Source organism: Fundulus heteroclitus, unplaced genomic scaffold (assembly GCF_011125445.2).
Source record: "Fundulus heteroclitus isolate FHET01 unplaced genomic scaffold, MU-UCD_Fhet_4.1 scaffold_65, whole genome shotgun sequence".
Taxonomy (NCBI): Eukaryota; Metazoa; Chordata; class Actinopteri; order Cyprinodontiformes; family Fundulidae; genus Fundulus; species Fundulus heteroclitus.
In genome coordinates, this window is record NW_023397088.1 from 1,299,513 (window position 1) to 1,321,707 (window position 22,195).

A 22,195-nucleotide genomic window follows, 5' to 3' on the forward strand; every position below is an offset into this window, starting at 1 on the left:
ATGATTCCTGTCTGATTCCAGCAGAGCAGCAACACAGATGATGGTTTAAAGACAAACTGAAGCAGATGCAGACAGGAAGGATTGATGGCTGCAGTTAGTTGGTGTGGACAGCAGGTGGCGCTGCTGCATGGCATACAGAGGGAGAGCAGCAGCTTCCTGCAGGGACACATGAAGAGCAGCATGAAGCTGAGCTGGGAGACATGAAGCTTTAACATCTGCTGAACTCTTCAGCTCCTCTTTCCCTCAGATCTGCCCTGAAGCAGCTTTAAGGTGGAAAACTGCTGCAGCTGGAGGAGATTCAGCAAAACCAACATGTTGCTTTGCTTTCTGTCCCAGAAGCTCTGAAGAAGCATCAGAAACAATAATGTGGTTTTAGTCATGGCCAGTTTCCTGCTCTATGTGTCTAATTCTTGGTTTTGAGTAAATCAAGAATTGATAAAGCTTATAGATCCCACTGCAGAAATCCACTGGTTCTGTTGGAAATTAGCTGAGTCCAAATTCACGGGTTGGATCCTTCTGAGGCCGCGGAGACGCCAAGGCTGGCAGTGAATGAAACTGGACGGTGTAGCTTTCCAGGTCTCTTCCGTCAATCTGGAGAAAAGAAGATTTGTCGGCTGCCTTTGGAGGAACCATCTAATTTAGTCAGCTTTCATCGCATCACTGTGACATTTAAAGGATGCTGTGTCCAGATTCAGGGACTTAATCCTTTGAAGGCTGGATTTGTTGATTGATTAAGTAACAGCAATGTGACTTTGATGGTCCAAGCAGTAAAGGACAGTCTGGAAGATGCAGAAGTTCACAAAATAGGGGTTCTATTTAACCCAAAAATAAGCTTTACAGAAGTTATACAAGAATCAAAATGTTGGGCCCATAAAAGAGGTCAAAATACCAAAACTCTACTCAGGACAGTTAACATCAAACTAACTCAAACTAACAGACCTCCCTAATGAGACAGAAGGGGAAACTTAAATAGTAGCTGATCAGCCTACAAAAGCACAAAAACCTAACTGAAACTAACAAAAACAAATCTTATTCCACCCCCTTGATCTTGAAATGTGGGATGAGCCAATTAGCTGGTCTCCATGTCAGCTGGCTCCGCCCCTTTTTCCACCTCTTTGCTCAAACAGAGGCCTGGAGCAGCTGCCACTGAGGTAACCTGTTTGTGTGGCTGTATCTGCAGCAATCACAGTGATGAAAGCTGTTCAGGTTGTCCAAAACTTTGCTGTGAGTCGACTGGCCTGCTCAAAGGGAACTGATATAACACCTGTTTAAAGGGGACGTATCATGCTAAATCCACTTTCTTAGCCCTTAAATATGGTTTCTTGTGTACTTGGAGTCTCTAAAACTGCAGAAAAGTTGAATGTAGTCTTTTCAGGTGCAGTGTAGATATCTGTCTATTCTTTTTGGGTCATATTTTTAAAGCCATTCAGTTTTGTCAGCTATTTTGTTTTTTGAACAAATATGTAACACTTATAACTTTGCAGAATGAGAGAAAAGCATAAGATTGGAGCTAAATGAATAAGCAGGGTGTTCAGGTCAGCAGGTACGGCTACTACAGGGGATCTGGAGTGAATGGTTAAATGTGGAAATAGATGGCCTGTATTTTTTTTTTTAAAGAAAAATAATTCTTGATCAAACAAATAAGAAGGTCTGAAATATAGCAGGTTGGTACCAACAGAGTTCTCAATGTCAACAGACACTCAATCAAAATCAATATCTCTCTCCTATTGGGTGCACCTGAAATCTAAAGTGGTTCCAATCAAAGTTACTCAGAGTTTTCACTGTTCGACACAATCAGTGTGACTGTGGAACAACTTTCCAGCAGAATCAATCACCTACAACACCTTTTAATAGAAATTAATTTCCCAGCCACCCTCAGGTCCACTTCCTCCCTGTGAATGTGTGTGTCTGTAAAGCTGAGAGTCCAAAACGTCCAAAAGTCCAATTGTCCAAAGGTTCCTGGGGTGGATGTGTGTGAAAGGGGGAGTGGGCAGATGAATGAGAGAGGGTGTTTGTTAGGATGCAACGGTACAGGTTTCCCACGGTACGGTCCGTACCTCGGTTCTTGTGTATCGGTTTAGTTTTTGTACGTTTTATGTGGAAAAAGACCATATTTTTTCCCCAAATTCCTTTATTTATTTTTTATTGTAGTTGCAATAACTTCACAGCAAGAACTGAAGAAGATCAATGAACAGAATAAATATAACACTTGCTGAACGTTTTGGACGATAAATAATACATCTTCTTGTTCTTCCTCAACCACTTGTTTGAAATATAAATAATGTACAAAATGTAAACCAAAACACTTAAAAATGTTCAACTGCATCCCGAGATAACTGGTACATGAGGTAATCACTATGAAAGAAAAAGTGCACATTACCTTTAGTAAACATAAATACAGTTGTAATTTGAATTAAATCACAACAAAATAATATAGCAAAATAAAACAACATTCTGGGTGCAAAGTGCATTGTTATCTACTCATCCACTATAGAAACATATTTTTGTGCTAGAAGATTAATCTACCAACACTGTGTGGTGCAAGGTGAGACCGTTTGCACTGACAATGTCCCCGGCAGAGGAGAAAACTCTCACTTGGAGCTGAAGTCCAGGGGACACAGAGGAGACGTGTTGCCAGTTCTACAACATGAGGGAACTTAAACCCATTGGACTTCCAGCACATAAAGGGATCAGCATCAACATCAATAGAGTCTGCTGACCTGTATGAAGGAACGTCATCCTTAACTATGTGAGAAAAAGCCTCAGCCTGCTCTGGTTTGGTGAAAACCTCTCCACATAGCTCTGCCTTAGCAATCTTCTTTAGAGGAGGACAGGCTGAGTCTTCTCCCTCTGTGGGTGGACTCGTCTCTGCTCGTTTCTGAAAGAATGACAAATATAGAAGAATACAAGCTGGAAATGTCTGTTCTGCACCTGTGAATTCAATATGGATTACCACAATTGAGAAAAGATTCATCAAGGGAGGGATTTAAAGCTGGGATCCAGAGCTGTGGCTTTTTGAAGGTCCTTCTGAAGGTCAGGGATGTTCTACCTTTTATCCAGATCCTCTGCAAAGGCTTCTTGGCCTTCTTTCATTACTGTACTGTCTTCATCTCTCGGTGCCGTGGATTTGAGAATCATTTCCTTCAGAGTGACGACCATTGATAATGTGGGGGTTGTTTTCAGTGGTTTAACTTCTTCAATTAGGTGCTCTGCCATCTTTTGTTCAGCATCAGTTATCGTTGCAGTGTCCTTGACTTGACTCCTCAGGTTTTTGTCCTAGTTAAAGCAGAGTAGATGGCAGGCTGCTGTTCAACATAACGGGACAACATGTCATGTGATGTCCTCCATCCATTTATCACATCAGGAATTAACTTGTGCTTCAGCAAGTTTAGCATTTCTTGTTTCAGTCAGAGCTTGGTGAGCTGTGCTGCTTCTGAGAATAAAGGTGACAACTTTCCCAAGAAGGCGGGACACCCTGTTACCTGACACTGCCTTTTAGCCACTAGATTCACTGTCAGAGCAAAACATCCTGTTTGGAGTCCCAGTTCAACAGTTTCTCTGACTGCATTTCCATTCTTTGCTGCATTATCTGTGGCCACAGGTAGAGTCGTGTTTGGCCGCTGCAGCTTCCACTCTGTGACAGCATCTCTCAGCTCCTCATTGGAGTGTTATAAAGATTTATGGTTCCTTTCAGGACCTTAGTGAACTGTACGAGGTTCAGTCACTGATAAAATTCAGATCCATTTCAAGACATCCAACAAGTACAGACCTTGTTTTGCTCCCATCAGTCTGCAGATCTACTCTGCTGCCACACAGAACTAACTGGTTCAGAAAGTCACTGAAACCATCAGTTTTACATGTTTTAAACTTTAGTATTTAACTGTAAGAATGTTGAAGGTGTGTTTAGTTTCTCCTATATTTTTACTGCTGGCTGTAAAACACAATTGCCCCCTAGGATAATAAATGTACATTGGACCTTGAACCTTGAAGTAGGATTGGCAGAATGAAGGTGGATGTTTACCTCAGAGGGAAAAGGAGAGAAAGAAGAAGTGACAGCAGTCACATCCAGACTTAAAAACCCAGAAGTTTAAATATGACCTCAGTGTTTTACAGCTCAGTTCACTGCTGATACAAAGAGAAGAATAAATTAAAATAAAGGTGTTTAAACACAGGTAAACCTTGACAGGTGGGCGGAGCCTCAGGTGAGTCAGTGATAGTCAGGTATCAGATCAGGAGAGACGGGTTCAGAGTCCGTTTAGTAGCAGAAAAGAACAAAGAGAATATCCTGGGTCAGGGTTAGTGTTAACTTCTCCTGGTTTTCTATTCAGTGGATTTAATCTTTGTGGACTGTGGAAGGATCAAGACACTGAGTGGACCTGAATCCCTGGGAACTGACTGGTTCTGGTTTCTCTCTCAGAATGACTGAAGTCTGGAAGATGGAGGATTGTGATCCAAAGGAGAACAGAGCAGAACCTCCAGGATCCAGTTGTCAGTCTATGAGGAGTGACCGGTCCAAACATGAACCTCCAGAATTCAGTAAAGACCATGGACCCTCAGAGTAAGAACCCAGTTTCTAACTGATCCATGTTACATGTAGATCAGGGACCAGATCCTCTGCTCTCCATCGTCTCAGACTAGATGTGATCAATCGGACCGTGTCCAGAACTTTCTGGGCTTTGTAGTATTAGTAGTGTATACTATAGAAGTACTTTGTAGAATAATTTATCTAAATCTGATCTCATCAGCTCCATTAAACTGTGACATGAGCCTGTTGTCCTGCAGGTGTTGGTTGGACCCATGTGATCCAGACCAGTAGAACCCGGTTATTAGGATAATGTTCAGTTTGGTCCAACAGAACCGTCTGAATGTTTCACTCTGGATCTTTAAACCTTCTGCTTCTCTGCAGCAGTTTGTGTTCAGAGCTTCTTCTCTGGTTTTTATCTCAGAGTTTCTCACTGATTGATGTGATCTGAATAACAACATGTTGGTGTTTCAGAGGTCAGAACCACAGACAGAGAGCAGAACCTCCAGGATCCAGCTGTCCGTCTATGAGGAGTGACTGGTCCAAACATGACCCTCCATTCTTCAGTCCTGAACCTGGACCCTCAGACTCAGAGTAAGAATCCAGTTTCTAACTGATGGATGTGACTCTGCAGAGATATAAAAATGTAATATTGACTCAGTCTTCATTTTATAAACTAAAAGTAAATTAGTTTTGACTTCAACTTAACTTAGAGCAACATAATCATAAGTTGTTAGTTAATAAACCAGTAGTATTCATTGAAGGAACGTTGGGCCTGGTTATACACACATGTACAACGGTCTTGGTCATGTTGGCTGTAGGTATAATTGTTGGGATTTAAATGTATGTTTACATTGATTAATTTGTTTAAATAATGAATTTAGAGTTTTATAAACTCAGAAGTCAAGCATGAATTTGGAAGATTATTTATGTTAAGATCTAAAGGAAGGAGAAGGGGTGTGATTACATGTTTTACTTCTTCAGAACAGGACCTGGACTGCTGGCAGCCAATCAGAGCAGCTGTGCTCCAGGTGAGACTGAACATCTCCAATCAGAACTTCCTTCTATCGTCTCTGTTGAACTAATTCCACGTCTTTAGTTGGGATTTGGAAATTCAAGTGTTTAAAAGTCTTTCTGTGATCAATTATTTCCCCTGAATCTCTGGATTTCCAGCTGCTGTAAATGTAACGTCTGTGTTCAACCCAACAACCTATTGGGTTTGCTTTGAAGTGGTTCTGTTTTCAGCCCTTTGTGCTAAATGCATTAAAACTGAACATCTCCTTAAAGCTGCTGCTCATTTTGATGCATGAAAACAAAAAGGTGGAAAAAACAACCTGCTGCACTGCTGCTTTACAGAAAGAGGGAAGGAATGTCTGAGAGACAGAAACCTTTATTTACTCTGACAATAGATCCCAGATTACAGGAGAAAGATTTGTAGAAACATGTAATATTTATATCTGCTGTTTACTTCTAAAGGACAAAATCAGTCCCATGTCATTTCTAATCTGTAATTATTCTTTAAAAACATCCAATCCAGTCTCTGAGTGAGAAAAGCATCTGAAATGTGAACACTACCTGATCCAATGAGCTGTTTCTCTGGCAGATTAGAGCATTTCCACCAGATTTCCTTCATTAAGGCTGAAAATGCTGCCAGGAAACATTTTCTGTCTCTCTGCCTCTTCTGTAGCTGCTGTGTTTGTGGGAGAAGGTCAGATAGAAACAGAGAAATGAGGACAATGGTGACCTGATGCTAAAGAGTTCATGTTGCTGAAAGCTGCTGCATGTTTCTGTCAGCATTTCTTCATCTGATCTGCTTTGTGAATCAGATCCTGACAGTGAACAGATACTGGCCACAAAGCAGAGGCAGAACTCTGCTGTCTGACCATCTAACAAGGTTCTGGTTCTAAGGATGGATCCGATTGGTTAGCATCACATCATGTGAACTAAGAGACCTTCTAATGATGACACCTCCTGATGTTCCAGATGTTTCTGCTCCAACTTCATCACTAAATCAGGTTTTTCCTTTGGTTGTCTTTTCTTCTCTGTTCCAGCAGATGTTGGTCTGCAGGAGGTTCTAGAGGAACATAAGATCAGTCTGAGGAGGAGATGTGAACGTGTGACTGAAGGAAGTGATGAACCAGGAAGTAGAACCCTCCTCAACAGGATCTACACTGATCTCTACATCACAGAGGGACAGAGTGAAGAGGTTAATACCCAACATGAGGTGAAGCAGCTGGAGAGAGCTTCCAGGATCCAGAACCTCCATGACTCTCCAATCAGGTGCCACGACATCTTTAAAGCCTTACCTGACCAACATGGAGCCATCAGAGTGGTTCTGACCAACGGCGTCGCTGGTGTTGGAAAAACCTTCTCAGTGCAGAAGTTCACTCTGGACTGGGCCGAGGGCTTGGAGAACCAAGATGTCCGTGTGGTGGTTCTGCTGTCGTTCAGGGAGCTGAACCTGATCAGAGGTGAGCAGCACAGTCTTCTCACGCTGCTCCATGTTTTCCATCCAACCCTCCAGAAGGTCCCAGCAGAGCAGCTGGCTGCCCACAAACTTCTCTTCATCTTTGACGGCCTGGATGAAAGCAGACTTTCTCTGGACTTCAACCACAGTCGGCTTGTTTCTGACGTCACACAGAAGTCATCAGTCGATGTTCTGCTGACAAACCTCATCAAGGGGAACCTGCTTCCCTCGGCTCTGGTCTGGATCACCTCCAGACCTGCAGCGGCCAATCAGATCCCTCCTTCATGTGTTGCCAGGGTAACGGAGGTACGAGGCTTCACCGACGCCCAGAAGGAGGAGTACTTCAGGAGGAGGTTCAGTGATGAAGAGCTGTCCAGCAGAATCATCTCCCACATCAAGACCTCCAGGAGCCTCCACATCATGTGTGGAATCCCAGTCTTCTGCTGGATCACTGCTACGGTTCTGGAGAACATGTTGACCACAGAGCAGAAAGGAGAGCTGCCCAAGACCATGACTGACATGTACTCTCACTTCCTGCTGGTCCAGACCAGGAGGAAGAAGAACAAGTACCATGAAGGACATGAGAGGAGTCCACAGGAGCTGATGGAGGCTGACAGGGAAGTTCTCCTGAAGCTGGGGAGGCTGGCGTTAGAACATCTGGAGAAAGGAAACATCATGTTCTACCAAGAAGACCTGGAGCAGTGTGGTCTGGATGTCACAGAGGCCTCGGTGTACTCAGGAGTTTGTACAGAGATCTTCAAGAGAGAGAGTGTGATGTTCCAGAAAGCAGTCTACTGCTTTGTTCATCTGAGCATTCAGGAGTTTCTGGCTGCAGTCTACATGTTCCACTGCTTCACCACCAGGAACACAGAGGTGGTGAATAACTTCCTGGGGAAAAAATACAGTATAAAATCTCTGGATGACTTCCTGAAGAGAATCATGGAGAAATCCCTCTTCAGTAAAAATGGCCACCTGGACCTGTTTGCTCGCTTCCTTCATGGCCTCTCTGTGAAGTCCAACCAGAGACTCTTAGGAGGCCTGCTGGGTCAGACAGAGAACAGTCCAGAAACCATCCAGAGAGTCATAAACAACCTGAAGAAGATGAACACTGGTAGAATCTCTCCTGACAGAAGCATCAACATCTTCCACTGTCTGATGGAGATGAAGGACCTCTCAGTTTTTCAGGAGATCCAACAGTTCCTGAAATCAGAGAACAGATCAGAGGAGCTCTCAGAGATCCAGTGTTCAGCTCTGGCCTACATGCTGCAGATGTCAGAGGAGGTTCTGGATGAGTTGGACCTGGAGAAGTACAACACATCAGAAGCAGGACGACTGAGACTGATTCCAGCTGTGAGGAACTGCAGAAAGGCTCGGTGAGTCCAGATGTCTTCATTGAGTGATGCTGATTCAGCATTATTGTCATCCTGTTTATTCTTCGTCATTCAAGTTGCTTCTGGACGTTTTTGGGTCTTTAACTACAAACATTTTATTTCTCTGTCCTCTGCAGGACGTTCATTATTTCCTTGCTTCCTTCATCTCTAATCCATTAATCCTCACCTTATTTCTGTTAATCTGTTCTCCTCACATCTCTTCATCCTCCCAGTTTAATGTTCTTCATCCCCTCAGGACCCGGTTACAAGTGTCCAGCTGTGCACCTAGTCGTACTAGTAGATCAGCTCCAACAAACACTGGAGGATGTAGATTCTCCACAATACTGAAATGATGAGCGAGTTGTCTTGTGCCAATCTATGCATCAAGTATGCACCCCCCCCCCCCTTTTCTTTCAGAAGCTGGCGAGGCCAGTCTGCTGAGAGCAAGTAGTGGCTTTGTTTTATTTCAGCCAGGTGGGGCTTTTCACGCCACAAAGAGCTGTACAGATCTCTACTGATCGCGGATTTCTCCGACCAAAGAGCCAGCTGCACGTCTGGCATGAAGGTGTTCTCCAGGTGCACGCCTTCGGCCACTCTGGGGCTATAGGGTTCAACTCCAGAGTGTTTAAGCCAGCAAAGGAAAGATGTGTGGGTGCAGAGAGATGTTCTCTGATCGCCGGGAAGCTGTGGTGTGCCAGAGGGCTCAGAAATCAGCTCTGTTGAAGGCAGAAACGGTGCCAAGAGTTCTCTGGGCTCTTCTGAGCAGGTCACCTGGTGGATAGGGACAGACGGTCCACTTCCAGAAGTAAGAGGCTTGGGAGTCCCCACTTGGGCCCAAAGATCACCATGATGGCAGTCGATGAGTGGAGCTGACCTGTTCAACAGATCCTGACCCACAAGAAAAGGTTATGTGTCTAAAGTACATATGTAGATGGGGTGCACCAGGGTCATGTCACGGAAAGTGATGTCTAACCACGCCCGTTTGGTGATGCATGACTGATCCTGAGTGTAGCTGGTGATGCCCACGTTACAGGTCTCCACCTGGAACGGTTTCCCAAGAGACACCATAGCTCTGGTCACCTCATCAAACAAATCTGAGCGCATTAGACTGATCTCGGAACCCGTGTCTAAAAGAGCATTTGCAGTTACACATCCTCTGATAACTGTCGAGCAGTATAAGCGGCGCACGTTTTCACGGTGGTTTAGCTCACCTAGAAACCTTAGAAAAGGGGTTTTCTGATCACCTTCTGATGGGGTTTTAACAGATTGTTGGTGAATTTTCGGTTGGTCCCCCCACTTAATCAGATAAACTCTGTTAGGGGCGGGAGCCTGGTCCACGCCTAGTCATGCTGACGGGGGTTTTGGGATTGGCTTCCCCAGAGGGTCGGCAGGATTGGATGATGGCTGGGACGGCGGCGGCGTGATCTGATTCACCGTTTCGGCTAGCAACCTGCAGAAAGTCTCCTCCATCTCCTTTCTCATTGACTCTTCCATGCGCAGGTTCCAGCCTTTGTTGTCATGTGTGCTTTTCGGCTTCTCCGACCTGTCAGTTTGCTTACCGTATCGGGCTGGATCCGGCCTGTGCCATTTTTGAAACCTTTCACCTTCCATGCTGTCATGTTGACCTCTCCTATCCTGAGAAGCTTTCTTCTGCGGCTCGAAACCATGTTGTTTCTTGAACCCTACTCTAGCTTTAGGTTTGGAGGGAGGCATCTCCTGTCCCTCCAGACCTAACCTCTTTTCTGGTTCTGCCTGCATCTGTAGAACCCTTTTATCACTGTCGGCTCCTTTGTTGGGCCGGACACGTGTTTCCCATGCAACCTAATTTGTAATTTTATTAACCTGCGCGTATTTCCTGGTTTCCTGCATGGTAAGTCTCTTGGTTCTACAATGCATGGTAACCTCATAACGCACGCTTTCATGAAGGTTATGGAGGAACAAAGATTTGAAAGTGTGGTCTTCCTCCAAGCCGGGAGCATTTAGTCCCTGAAAATAAGCAACTCTCAAACGACGGTAATACTCCTTTGGTGCTTCAGTTCTCTTTTGCTGAATTGCAAAAGCTCCAAGAGTCGCAGAGGCTGGGTCTGTAAACACAGAATATTCTTCCCTTAAAGCCTGACAAAGAGCTGAATAACGGTCACGTGTAGCTGGGGGAAGGCTTTCTATGAGAACATGGACACTTCTGGATGTGGTTTTCCAGATAAGCCTCAACTTTTTCCGAGCAGAGGGATTGTATAAGTCTAACAGACAACGCTCCACCTCTCTGAGATAGTCATCAATGGTGGATTCTGTATTGCTAGGATCAAAACGCTCTATGTCTCGGGCCAGGGACTCAAGCTGACGCATCCGCAGTCCCTGTTCAGGGATCGGGGCTGGTCCGTCTGAGTCCTCCCCTGACGACTCCTGCATGCGGTAACCATGGTAGGAGGGGGACTCCAGTTCTGACCACCTACCAGGAATCGGCACCCGTTCGTGGGACGCTGGGGAGATCTCTCGGTCATGACATCTTGTCCGTGGACGCAATTCAGAGAAGTGGGGTTCACCTTTGTCCCGGGAACGGTGCTCCCGTCGCCCTGGTGGGGAGGAAAGATCATAGCAGACGGTGCCAGGGGTCAGGTGGGAAGCAGGTGTTGTCCCATGATTTACATCATGCGATCAGTCCTGTTTGCCGCCCTAAGTTGTATAGGCACTTCCTTCCGTATCACACTGCTATATCTGTCCTGACCTCCTTCGCTTACCCTTTGTTCAGAAGACGCCTGAGGGCCCAAGTCATCCAATGTCTCCCAGGTGTGGTCCCTACGCTTTCCTTGAAGGTTCCCACATTCAGATCCTTCTGTCTGTAAGATAGCGTGATCTTCCTCTCGCTGCTCCTCCTTGAGATGACAGCTGCCCTGTTCTAGCTGTTCTAGCTCACTGAGCTATATTATACACTGGAGTGCTAATCACCGTCTGTTTGAACGAGTCGCTTTGAAGCCACCAGCCGCCATATTGGTACTCCCCATTTCCCTCCAGTAACTAGGGAATATGTGCGCTACAGCATCGAATAACGAGGATTTTCTCATGTTCAGGGGGGGCTTAAGACTTTTAAAATGTCAAATGCCATATACTTTTATGTTATGTTCTAAAAATATCAAGTACTGAGAAAGTCTTGTGCTGAAATATTTAGCATTTTATTCATTTAAATATATATGTTTAATATTTATAAATATATAAATAATAATATACAAAAACATATATTTACATATGTGTATACATATATAAACATATATACATATACACATACTTATATATACATATATATATATATTTAATATGAATAACATGTAAAATATCTCAGCACCTAATTTCCTAGTAGTTGATAGTGTTAGTACATCCACTGACTGTAGAATTACCTGTAAAACGTTTTCACTCAGCCAGAAAACTGCTTGTTGTTGCAACCAAATCCTATGGGATTCTGTGAGAGTAGGGAGTAGCAAGATGGCGGCCAGTGACTTCAGTTTTGCGGCAAAATCAGCACTCCAGTGTATAATATAGCTCAGTGTTCTAGCTCCCTAACTCTTTCCTCAGCTATGATCCGCATCCCAACCTCTCTGTTACGCAGCTCAGTCTCTAGCGTTAAATTTCAGTGGTATAACGCAGTGATCTCACCTGGGACATCTGCTACCAATCTATCCTTTGGTTTTCTTTGGACCTCATCAACCAATTCCTGAATCCTCTGTTCACACTCCTCTATGTCAAACTGATTCAGGCGGTCGTGCTCCTCCGGCGTCATTTTAAGTAATGAGCACCTCGGGCCTCTGTTCCAATGGAGGGTTCTGAGCCTTCAGCTCCTTTGACTGAAGAACCTTTTCAGGGCTCTCAACTCTCACGCATTGACCGTGTGACACACGCATTTCACTAACTTCACACGCAAACATGGAATTTCTCACGCATAAAAATCACAAAGCCCATCTGGGCTGCGGATGACAAAACGCCGCCTTCTGCTGAGCTGTTTCAGCTTCTTTCACAACTTGTGGCCATCAGTAATTCCTGCTGCAGTTCGTGTTAACAGAGCAGCAGGAAGAGTGATCAGAGTTATGAATAATTTTAATCTTAACCAGTGGTGAAATTAAGCCGTTAAGGTCCTGTACCGCGTACGCAGGAGGGGAGAAGAGGGGGTGGAGCTGCTTGCTTGCTGCACGCAGGATCATAAAACAGTTCTGCTATCCAGATGCAGTTTAAAAAGCAACTTAGTCTGTTTATAAGTTTTGTTTTTATAAATTCTGCATTTTTTTAACTACATGCACCGTATTTCTGTGCCTCAGCGCTTGCTCCCCCCCCTCCTTTCCCTCGGAGCAGGTGCTTTTATCACCGTTCACCATTCAAAACGTGAATCACTACGTTTAATGTCCTCACATCATAGCAATGGGTGCCAGTTAAAGTCAATAGGAGTGTTAGTAGCTGTGTTTCATGCTCTTGTTTTTAACGACATAGAACCGGTGGCGCTTCGGTGGGCGTGCTGCCTTGCGCTTTAATTCAGGTGCGCACTTTTAAGGGTCATTTTAAAGAACTTGTAACATCAGGGGCTTCATCTCAGATCTGTCAGTCCCCCTGTTCCCTTTATAGTAGCCCTTTACAGTCTTTAGTTATACATTTTCCCCACTGTTTATCCCTCGCACGCAGCGCACGGGGGTAAAATCCGCCCACCTCACCGCCCAGAGCGCACTGACGAAAGCAATAGAGATTTGACTTGTCAGCGCGGCGACTGACTGTGAAACCTGTCACTGTGAAAGGTGATAATGGTTATAAACTGTAACAGTCTAGAAGTGCATTGAGCTGAAAAGAGGGAGACATCAGCAGCTGGATCGTGCGTAAAGACGCAGCAGGAACCTCTGTGTGCTTTAGTGTTGCTGCTGAAGGGAAAATGTTGACCATAAAGGCTTGATGAAACTCAGCCTGAATCAGCAATCAGGTTATAGATCTACAATGATAAACAAACCCATAGATGAATGTGTAACAGTGTATTAATTCAGTCAATAATTTAAAACTACTTAATTTTATTCAGTATTATTTAAACAATTGTGTATTTTTTTATATTTTAATCCATTATAAATAATAATGTATTAATACGTCTCTTTCTCTTTTTAACACACGTAATACATGTCTACTTCAATGTCTGGTGGGATAAAAATGAGATGGAGTTGACTCCACCGGCTCTTCCAGGGTCCGGTTAGCCCCGCCCCCAAACAACCCCCGCCCCCATAATTAGCATAATCTCACTCTCAACTTTTGATAAAATTTGAAAGGTCTGACCTTTGCAATCCATTCTTTGTCACAGCTATGGATGGCAAAAAACACAACAACTGTAGCTTAGCTTAGCTTACAACAAATACAACGCTGTCGTTTAGCTTGGCACTTAAACAACAACGAACACAACACTGTGGTTAGCTCAGCGCTAAACACAACTGCTAACAACACTGTTAAGTAGTTTCACTTAACTGTTAACAGCAAAACGCATTATGACAGACACTTTACTGCAGTAAGTGTTTAAATACTTGCGTTTAATTTGGCTGCACTGGGGAAAATCAACCCTGTGACTTACAACTCCTATGTTTAGGAACATTTAATATGCTGTGTTGTGGCCCAGCTTTGACATCTCCAAAAATCCACAAGGGCCACAGATGCACTTTGGACGAGTAATTTACGCAGGCAAAAATAAATCAATTTTCCAGATAAAGTCATTTAGTCTGTGGTTTATTTCTCTTTTGCAAGCAAGCAAACAGAAATTGACAATAATTTTCCTCCCTGCTTCTCTTGCGCTGGTAAAAAAAAACATACGCCCACCCAGATGCATGCTGCTCCTACCACTGACAGCCTATTTATATATTAATCCACCCAAATTGCTCATAACTAACCAGAAGCAAAGAAAACTAAATAACCAACACATAATCTCAAAACAAATATCAAACAATAAAGTAAAATAAATACCCTTAACTAGATTATCCACAAAAAATACAAGTTTGATTAATAACAAATAATAGTTGGCTCCTACATGCTGTTTAAATTTTCAGAATATTACCTTGAGTGACATGAACCACTAACCTTTTGGCCAGTAAATAAAGTGATAATGTTGTGGCTTTGTTTGTGATGTAAGTTATTTAAGAACAGGTGCTTTACACATGTGTGGAAAAACAGCAAGGTGTTTTGGACACCTGTCATTCTTTGCCACCAGAGGTGGCAAAGAATGACACTTAAAAGCACTAAATGGTAACCTTAGTTTCAAAACCGCAGCTCAATTTTAACCACTTGTGATAAGCAGAAAGGGAAAGAGAAGAAAAGATAATTTCAACAAAAAAACATTTTTTTAAATAAATTACAATGATAATAAATTAGGAAAAAATAAAACAATTAAAAAAAATAACCTTAAAGAAGGTTTTTAAGAAACTGACTTTCATAATAACCATTAATGGAGTGTCTTCACCTGAGTTTTTAACCGTGACTGCAATTACCCACCCTGGCCTCCAGATGGAGGCAGGGTGCCCCTTACCTTGGGAAGACAGCTGTAATTACACACAATGTCCAGGCGATGGGGGATCGTGTCCCTCACCCAAAACAATTATGCTGGAATTACACACGGTCCACCAGATGGAGGCAAAGTTTCTCTTTTCCAAGCAGAACACGACACAGAAAATGATTACACTATCAGGAGCACACGCTGGCTGGTGCTGTATGCCCTAGTATAACTAACTCCAAGTTAGAGATCAATACTTAAACCCAAGATTAACAACTTCAACCACCACAAACACGTATCTATTCAGTAGGAACGTGTCCCTAATAAGTAATGATTCAATAGCACTTTTGGCAAGGTGCTGCAATCAAAATGCGCTGAAACATGGATTGTCTTTATTTAATTCAGAAACTGCTGGTCATTCAGAGTCTAGTCTAAAGGGAACACCAATAAATTAGATGCCCACCCAGGGTTTAAGCCAATTAATGTTGTGCCAGAAACGTGTTTGATTATGATTATTATTATTAATTATAATTTGCTATTATAATTTTAATAATAGGTCATTCAAACTCAAATGGTAGTGTGATTTCTGTAGTATTGGCCTAATCCTGCTTTGTTACTAAAGGCCCATTTTTACCCCGGTTTAAGATTTGACAATAAATGAGGAAACATTGATCAGAGGTAAAACATTGTAATGTACATATTTAAATTTTTAAGGGCTGCACAGTGGCGCAGTGGGTAGTGCTGTTGCCTTGCAGCAAGAAGGTCCTGGGTGCGAGTACACCCCTGGCTCCTTCTGCATGGAGTTTGAATGTTCTCCCTGTGCATGCCTTGGTTCTCTCCGGGTACTCCGGCTTCCTCCCACAGTCCAAAAACATGACTGTTAGACTGTTAGGTTAATTGGCTTCTCCAAATTGTCCTTAGGTGTGAGTGTGTGCGTGAAAGGTTGTTTGTCCTGTTTGTCTCTCTGTGTTGCCCTGCGACAGACTGGCGACCTGTCCAGGGTGTACCCCGCCTCTCGCCTGGTGAACGCTGGAGATAGGCACCAGCAACCCCTGCGACCCCATGAGGGATTAAGTGGTTTAGAAAATGGATGGATGGATATTTAATTTGTCAGAAATTAAATATGGAGACAGAGTACATTACCAATCAAGATGTTTTCCCTCGCGGTCGAGAAGTCTGTCTAACTCTAAAAAGTCTGAACACATCTTTTTAAGGGTGAGACCATCCCATGTTTTAGGAGGAGGGGAAAATCTGTTTTGAACAAAGGAACTCTCTTTCTGACCCACCCCCTCAGCAATAAAACTCCATGTTTATCTTACGCTGGAGAAGGGAGAGACAGACACCACTCTGCTTTCCTCAGTAACCCCAACTAAGATATATTTTTTAATTCTTAACAACCCCTCTGTTTTGATCATCAGATCAAACCAATAACTAGGCTAAACTAAGGTTATGTCTTGAAACCCTTAAACAAAATGTAAATGGTAATATGTAATATTGTAACCCACTGACCCCTCTGTTGGCGACTCATGAAATCAAATGAAGTTCAAATGTTCCCCTTAAATGTAAAGTAACCCAAGTATAAGCTAAAAAGCTACTTAACCTATCTCAATCTCTAACCTACTAGAATAAAGAAAAGTAAGCACCTTTATCCGAGAGGTGCAAGGCTAAGATAAATGTGCAACTACCAGAAACTATTATATGATCTAAATATGACTTTAAGAGTCCTAACCTAGATTAACAAGATGTCTTTTTAGAAATTCATATAACCTGTAAAGGCACTAGACTCAGATCAAACCACAGAATAAAAAGATTATCATGCAATACAGAACCAAGAGTCTAACAATACTAATATTGAACACCTTATGAATAATGAACGTATAAGACATATGCAGTGGTTACAAAACTCTCATTTTCTTTTTTCTTTTTTTACACAATGCATTCAATTGTTGTCATGATGTCTTGCATCTCGGAGATGTCTTCTTCTCGCCTTTAAAGAAGATGGTTTAAAGAGTCAGTGTTTCAACCTCGGTCTCCACACATCTGTATGTTAATCTTTATTAAAAATAAAAAACGAAAACAAAATAAAACTTCCAGCTGCCTCATCTGCGAGTGGCAATCGGAGCCTCGAGCTGCCCTCGTTGCCGGATGGCACGGGTGGGTGGCAGTTGAAAACCCTTCCAGTCAGCCAGTCTGACCCGAAGGCTGGCCTGGTATTGTTCCCTTAAACCCTCTTTTGCTGATACACATGGCTCCTGGAATGTGAAGGGCCCCTGACCTCTGGCCCACCACATCTGTCTGGGAGTTGGTTCCACAGGAGAGGAGCCTGATAGCTAAAGGATCTGCCTCCCATTCTACTTTTAGAGACTCTAGGAACCACATTTCTCATTATGGAGCTGCCAATAATTAAGGTCGGCTCCTCGGCGAGATTGTCGCTCAGAGGGGAAAATTTATTAGAAACGCAGATGGGTTGGTGGTGATCTGGGGTCTGTAATCTAGAGCTATGCTTCCTACGAACTGTCACCCAGCCAGCCTGGTTACCAGGCTGCTCGGGTGCTACTGCTTTAGGTTCGCTACGTGAAGTTACTCTATGCGGCTCCGCGCTAGCAAAAGAGCGGCTATCAGCTGGTTTTTCAACAGCACGGAGGCGGCTCTCCAATTCTGACACCCTCGCCTCCAAAGCTACAAAAACACTACATTTATTACATGTACCATCATCACTAAAGGAGGCAGAGGAATAACTGAACATCTGACACAGAGAGCAGCAGATAGGAGACTTAGTCAGAGCCGGAGAAGCCATTATGAGGCTAAGGCTTGGCTAGCTCTAGGCTAACGCTAGGCTAAAGCTAGGCTAGCACCCTATTATCACGCCAAAGAACAAACCGTGTGAAACACAAGGAGTTCCCAAACGTGATGAGCAGCCACAGACAATGTTTTAAAAGTGCTTATGTTTGGAAACAGATGTTACAGCAAAGAGGTTTAAAGATAAAAAGCGAGAGAGCCTGGAGCAAAGCTCTGTCGTTCACACAGCAACAACAGGAAGTGACACAATACGCCTTACCGCAAACAGGAAGTCCCACTTCACACACACCATTTCTGTGACCTCTATTATTATTTCAGATGTCCACTCTGCGTGCTGCAAAAGATTCCTGTTTTAATCCTATAGAAAACGCAAACCTTCATCCGTTCATTTTACAGCACTTTTTAAAGTCGTCATGCAATGAATTCCTCACTTAGTTTTGTCATGATATTTTTCTAGGATGAACCCGGACACAGCATGCACACACAGAGCTAGTTCTTAGGAGTGAGTTTATTGAATAGTGTGGAAGATGGATGAAGATGGAACCCAGAGTCTTTCAACAGACGGAGGTGTAAGGTGTAGAAGCTGGCCGGCAGGAGGCGTGTGGAGAGACTGACCGGGAGGAACTCTGGAGCCGAAGACTAGAGACCAGGACGGAGCATCTGAGCTGAGGACTTGAGACCAGAACATCAGAGCCGAGGACTAGAGACCGGTCAGCTCACCAGGAGTTGAGAACAGAAGTTGGAACTTGAGAGCAGAACGGAACCCGGGAGTCGTGAACAGGAGTTGAGAACTTGAGTGGGAACAGAGCTGAGCTGGATCTAGGCAGTGACTGTAACAAAAAAAAAGCTGAAGGAAAGTCCATTGGCTGACTGGAACAAAAAACAAAGTTGAAGGAAAGTCTATTGGCTGACTGGAACAAAAAACAAAGTTGAAGTAAGTCTTCAGGCTGACTGTAACAAAAAACTGAGCTGACAAGGATTCTGGCAGAGACTGAGCGGGAGTGAACACTATGGACCGGCGACGAGAACAGAATGAGGTGAGTCTTATAAAGAGGTGAACACAGGTGGCAACAGATCAGGGGTAATAACAGCCTGACAGGTGACGGGAATAAAAACTAATTAGTGTCCAGAGGTGTGACTAATAGCTGAGCGAGGGAGAGCTGAGTGAACTGCAAAATAATAAAGAAGCCAGACAAAACTTAAACCATGACAAGTTTACCTTCAATAGATGCCATCCTCATGTCAAAAAGTCCTGCATCCACCTTTTTTCATCATTTGATGTGCACTGTTTTGTACCAAACCCCTATTTTGTTACTTATCGTTCTATCTAGTTGTTACAAATCCTGATCCAGTTAACTTAACAGATATATGTGGCTTTGAAACCTTAACTAACCTACCTGACACACCAATGATTTTAAACTAAACTAAATATGCATTAAGTTACCCTCTGTTTAACTCTGTTTTATCCATTTTTTTTGTAGTTTCTGTAGTTTTTCTATTTAATTGAACATTCACTTTATTGCCCTGCTTAAACTGTTTAAGCCTTTTTCCAAGAACCCTCCTCATAGAATCTGTCTCTAGCAGATACATGGTGTCTGACACTTGCCCATTAAATCTAATGTATGGTTCCGGCCTGTGTCTTAGAAGTTGATTGAACAAACATTCAGAGAGCCATGGGTAAGGTCTTTTGTGGGGGGTTTCTTTTTGTTTAAACAAGCGTTATCTGATTTACAACGCAGTTACATACCTCCGTGGGGTCCTGTACAAGAACCCTTCATCCAAATTACTTGTGCCAAGGGTTGATATAAAGTTTAAGATCTATATAACTTTAAGATACAGTGTTATCATATAAATGTCTATGTCATATAAATGTTTATGTCATAACCCTGTGCTTGGAACAAAATTAATTTTGTTACAAAACATTAACAAAGAATAGTATTAGCCATCATAGGGAATCAAGTAACTGCAAATACTTATCTGAATTGAAGTAGGCAGAGGTTGCATAAAATCAGTGTATTTAAATTAAATAATAACTAGGAGTTTATGTACTCAGTGACACACAGCAATACAGGTTTGTGAGAAAACTGGATGTCTCAAGTTATATACATACTGATAAAACATTATGTTTAACCTGAATAACACACCCGGTAACATAGCAAAGTCTGGTGAAAATCTGATATGTTTTAGCAGGCAACAGTTATATGTACAATAGAAAAATCTCAATACTTGTGAGCTAATAAGAAATAACCTAACTAATTTGTGTAACCTAAAAAGCGTGTCCCTGCAATGAATAGTATTTGGTTGAAAAACAAGACGTCTCACCCAGATCACCGCTGTGCATGCTAGCGAGAGGCCCCCACGTCGTAAAAGCTGATAAGAACTCCCAGTCTGTAAATTTATGGCATGCAGCTGTGAGCATGCAGCATCACAGAACCCTAAATGTGAAAAATATCCCCACCCTAGTGGATTTTCTGCTAATAATTGTGATGGTAAAATACACCTTCTGCTGTCAATTATGAGCAATACGGTCCTGGACATAATAGAATTAAAACTCACGTTTAAAAGCAACATATCAGTTACATAGTAAAAAAAAAATGTAAGAGACAGTAGTATTTTTTTCAAAACCGCAAACCTGTACTGCTGGTATCTGCTCAATTGGCTGCCTTAAGAAGTTATTAACCAGCTCCAATCCATTTGCCTAGAAGCTCAAAAGTTGGAGACACAGAAAAAATATGAGAAATCACATCCCATTAAATTTGGTCAGAAGTATATTGGTAGAAATAACTGTCTGTGTGTTACCTTAAAAATGTTTGTTACCAGACTGTGGCTCCTGAGATGAACTCTGATTGAGATGCAACAGATCAGGCAAACATGAGATCGGAGTTAAGACTTCATATTTAAGGCTTTCATGCGTGGAACTGTACATCTCTTCCCCCAGTGTGGCAGTAGGTCACTGCAATGTCTCTGCGAGCACCTCAGTGACAAAGTCTCAGTCCACGACTCAGAAACTTGATGAAGTATGCAGCTTCAATGTGTGCAGAAAGTCCATACAGTCATGTTTCTTGACAGTTTGTGATCAGCACTGTTCATGGGCGTTGGCCATTTTTCCATGGTGTTTAAACATAGTTCATGGGAGCGTTATCCCCATGTTGGGGTACTGACCTTCTGGATGTGAGCCCATGCCAGGATTTCATGCCAGGCCGACTTGTTGGTGATGTGAAACAGTCTCTGGCCCAGGGCCCAACGTAAGCAGCTGTAGGTATTCAAAAAGTTCTGACATATCCACCTGGTCCTTTCGGTCCACTGCCTTTTCCCCCATGTCTGCACTGATCCGTCACAATGCAATCCACGTCCATGCTGCAGAATCCACAGACCTGCAACAAAATGAATGACACAAAGAAATACAGAGGGAGACTGCTCCCCTCCTTTAATTAGATTATAGACATTGCTTGGTGCAATCTGCCGCTTATTGTTACTCCCTTCCTACTATGTTTTCCAATAACTGTAATTTTAGCAACTTTTAACAATTAACAAACTCAAGCTTCTTCTTTCTTCCCTCCCTTTCGTGCCACAGGCAAACAAAAGTATATCAAATATTTTTTCCGAGGAGCGTACCAGGATTTAAGTACATCAGCTGAGATATTGAAGAGGACATGCTTTTGAACATTATTACTCTAAATAATTCACCTAAATTGGACTGATTTATTTTAGGATCCACACCTGTGTGTTCGATCCATCCTACCGATTTTGTTTAGATTCTGTAAATCCCAGTCAAACTTAGGAAGCTCTGCTGAAGTAGATTAAAGAAAGTGCTGTGTAACTGCATGCGGAGGTTAAACAGTTTTCTTCCAAGGAAGAAATTAGAAAAAAACACTAACGTTACATTTTAAAATGGCTCTAAAACTAGTTTTGTGCCTTTGTGTAGAATATGTTAAATGCTGCCAGCCACGATGTTGAAAGGTTTATTCACCAGAAAGTGCACATTACCAAATGAACAAATATAAAAGATTCCTCTGCTCCTACATTACTGTGTGACAAGGGCTTCTACATTTTGGTAGGACTTTGTGTCATGGTTGAGTTTTGGTTCGACTTTATTTTTCTGTTATTTTTATTTTTCATCTCATGTGGGTTTGGTTGACTTTATTTATTGTTAGTTTACATTGTCATTAGTTATTTTCTGTCATCTTCACTTCACCTCCTCTGCAGTTAGTCACACCTGCCAGCCACTAATTAGCCAGATTCACTTCACCTGCCAGCCTCCCTACTTAAGCCTCACTCTGCTGTCACTCCTTGCCGGTCTGTCATCATTCCACACCTCTCCATGCCAGTCCCCGTTTTTGCCTTGGAAAGATTTGTTTTATTGTTTCAGTTTTGCTAACCTGACTAGCCGCCCTGGAGAAGCTCTGCTCTGTGCCCTGGTGTCTTCTAAGTTCTGCTAACCTGACTAGCCGCCTTGGAGAAGCTCAGCTCTGTGCCCTGGTGTCTGCAACGAACTGCTAACCTGTTGTGGCTACGGGGCCTGCTAGCCGAGCAGTAATGAGCATTCC

At 43.0% G+C, this 22,195-nt stretch overlaps 2 protein-coding genes across 2 annotated transcripts in view; both read left to right on the forward strand.

Moving 5' to 3' along the window:
• LOC105923771 overlaps positions 1–22,195 on the forward strand; it is a gene marked incomplete at its 3' end in the record, with an annotated part of 780,934 nt that overhangs the window by 245,940 nt on the left and 512,799 nt on the right. The window lies entirely within an intron of this gene.
• LOC118561494 (NLR family CARD domain-containing protein 3-like) overlaps positions 4,285–22,195 on the forward strand; it is a 50,086-nt gene continuing 32,175 nt past the window's right edge. Inside the window, exons 1-5 of the mRNA XM_036133629.1 lie at positions 4,285–4,558; positions 4,997–5,116; positions 5,507–5,553; positions 6,210–6,230; positions 6,577–8,362. Coding sequence (XP_035989522.1) covers positions 4,419–4,558; positions 4,997–5,116; positions 5,507–5,553; positions 6,210–6,230; positions 6,577–8,362 — 2,114 coding nt within the window. The 5' untranslated portion in view covers positions 4,285–4,418. The remainder of the gene's footprint in view (positions 4,559–4,996; positions 5,117–5,506; positions 5,554–6,209; positions 6,231–6,576; positions 8,363–22,195) is intronic.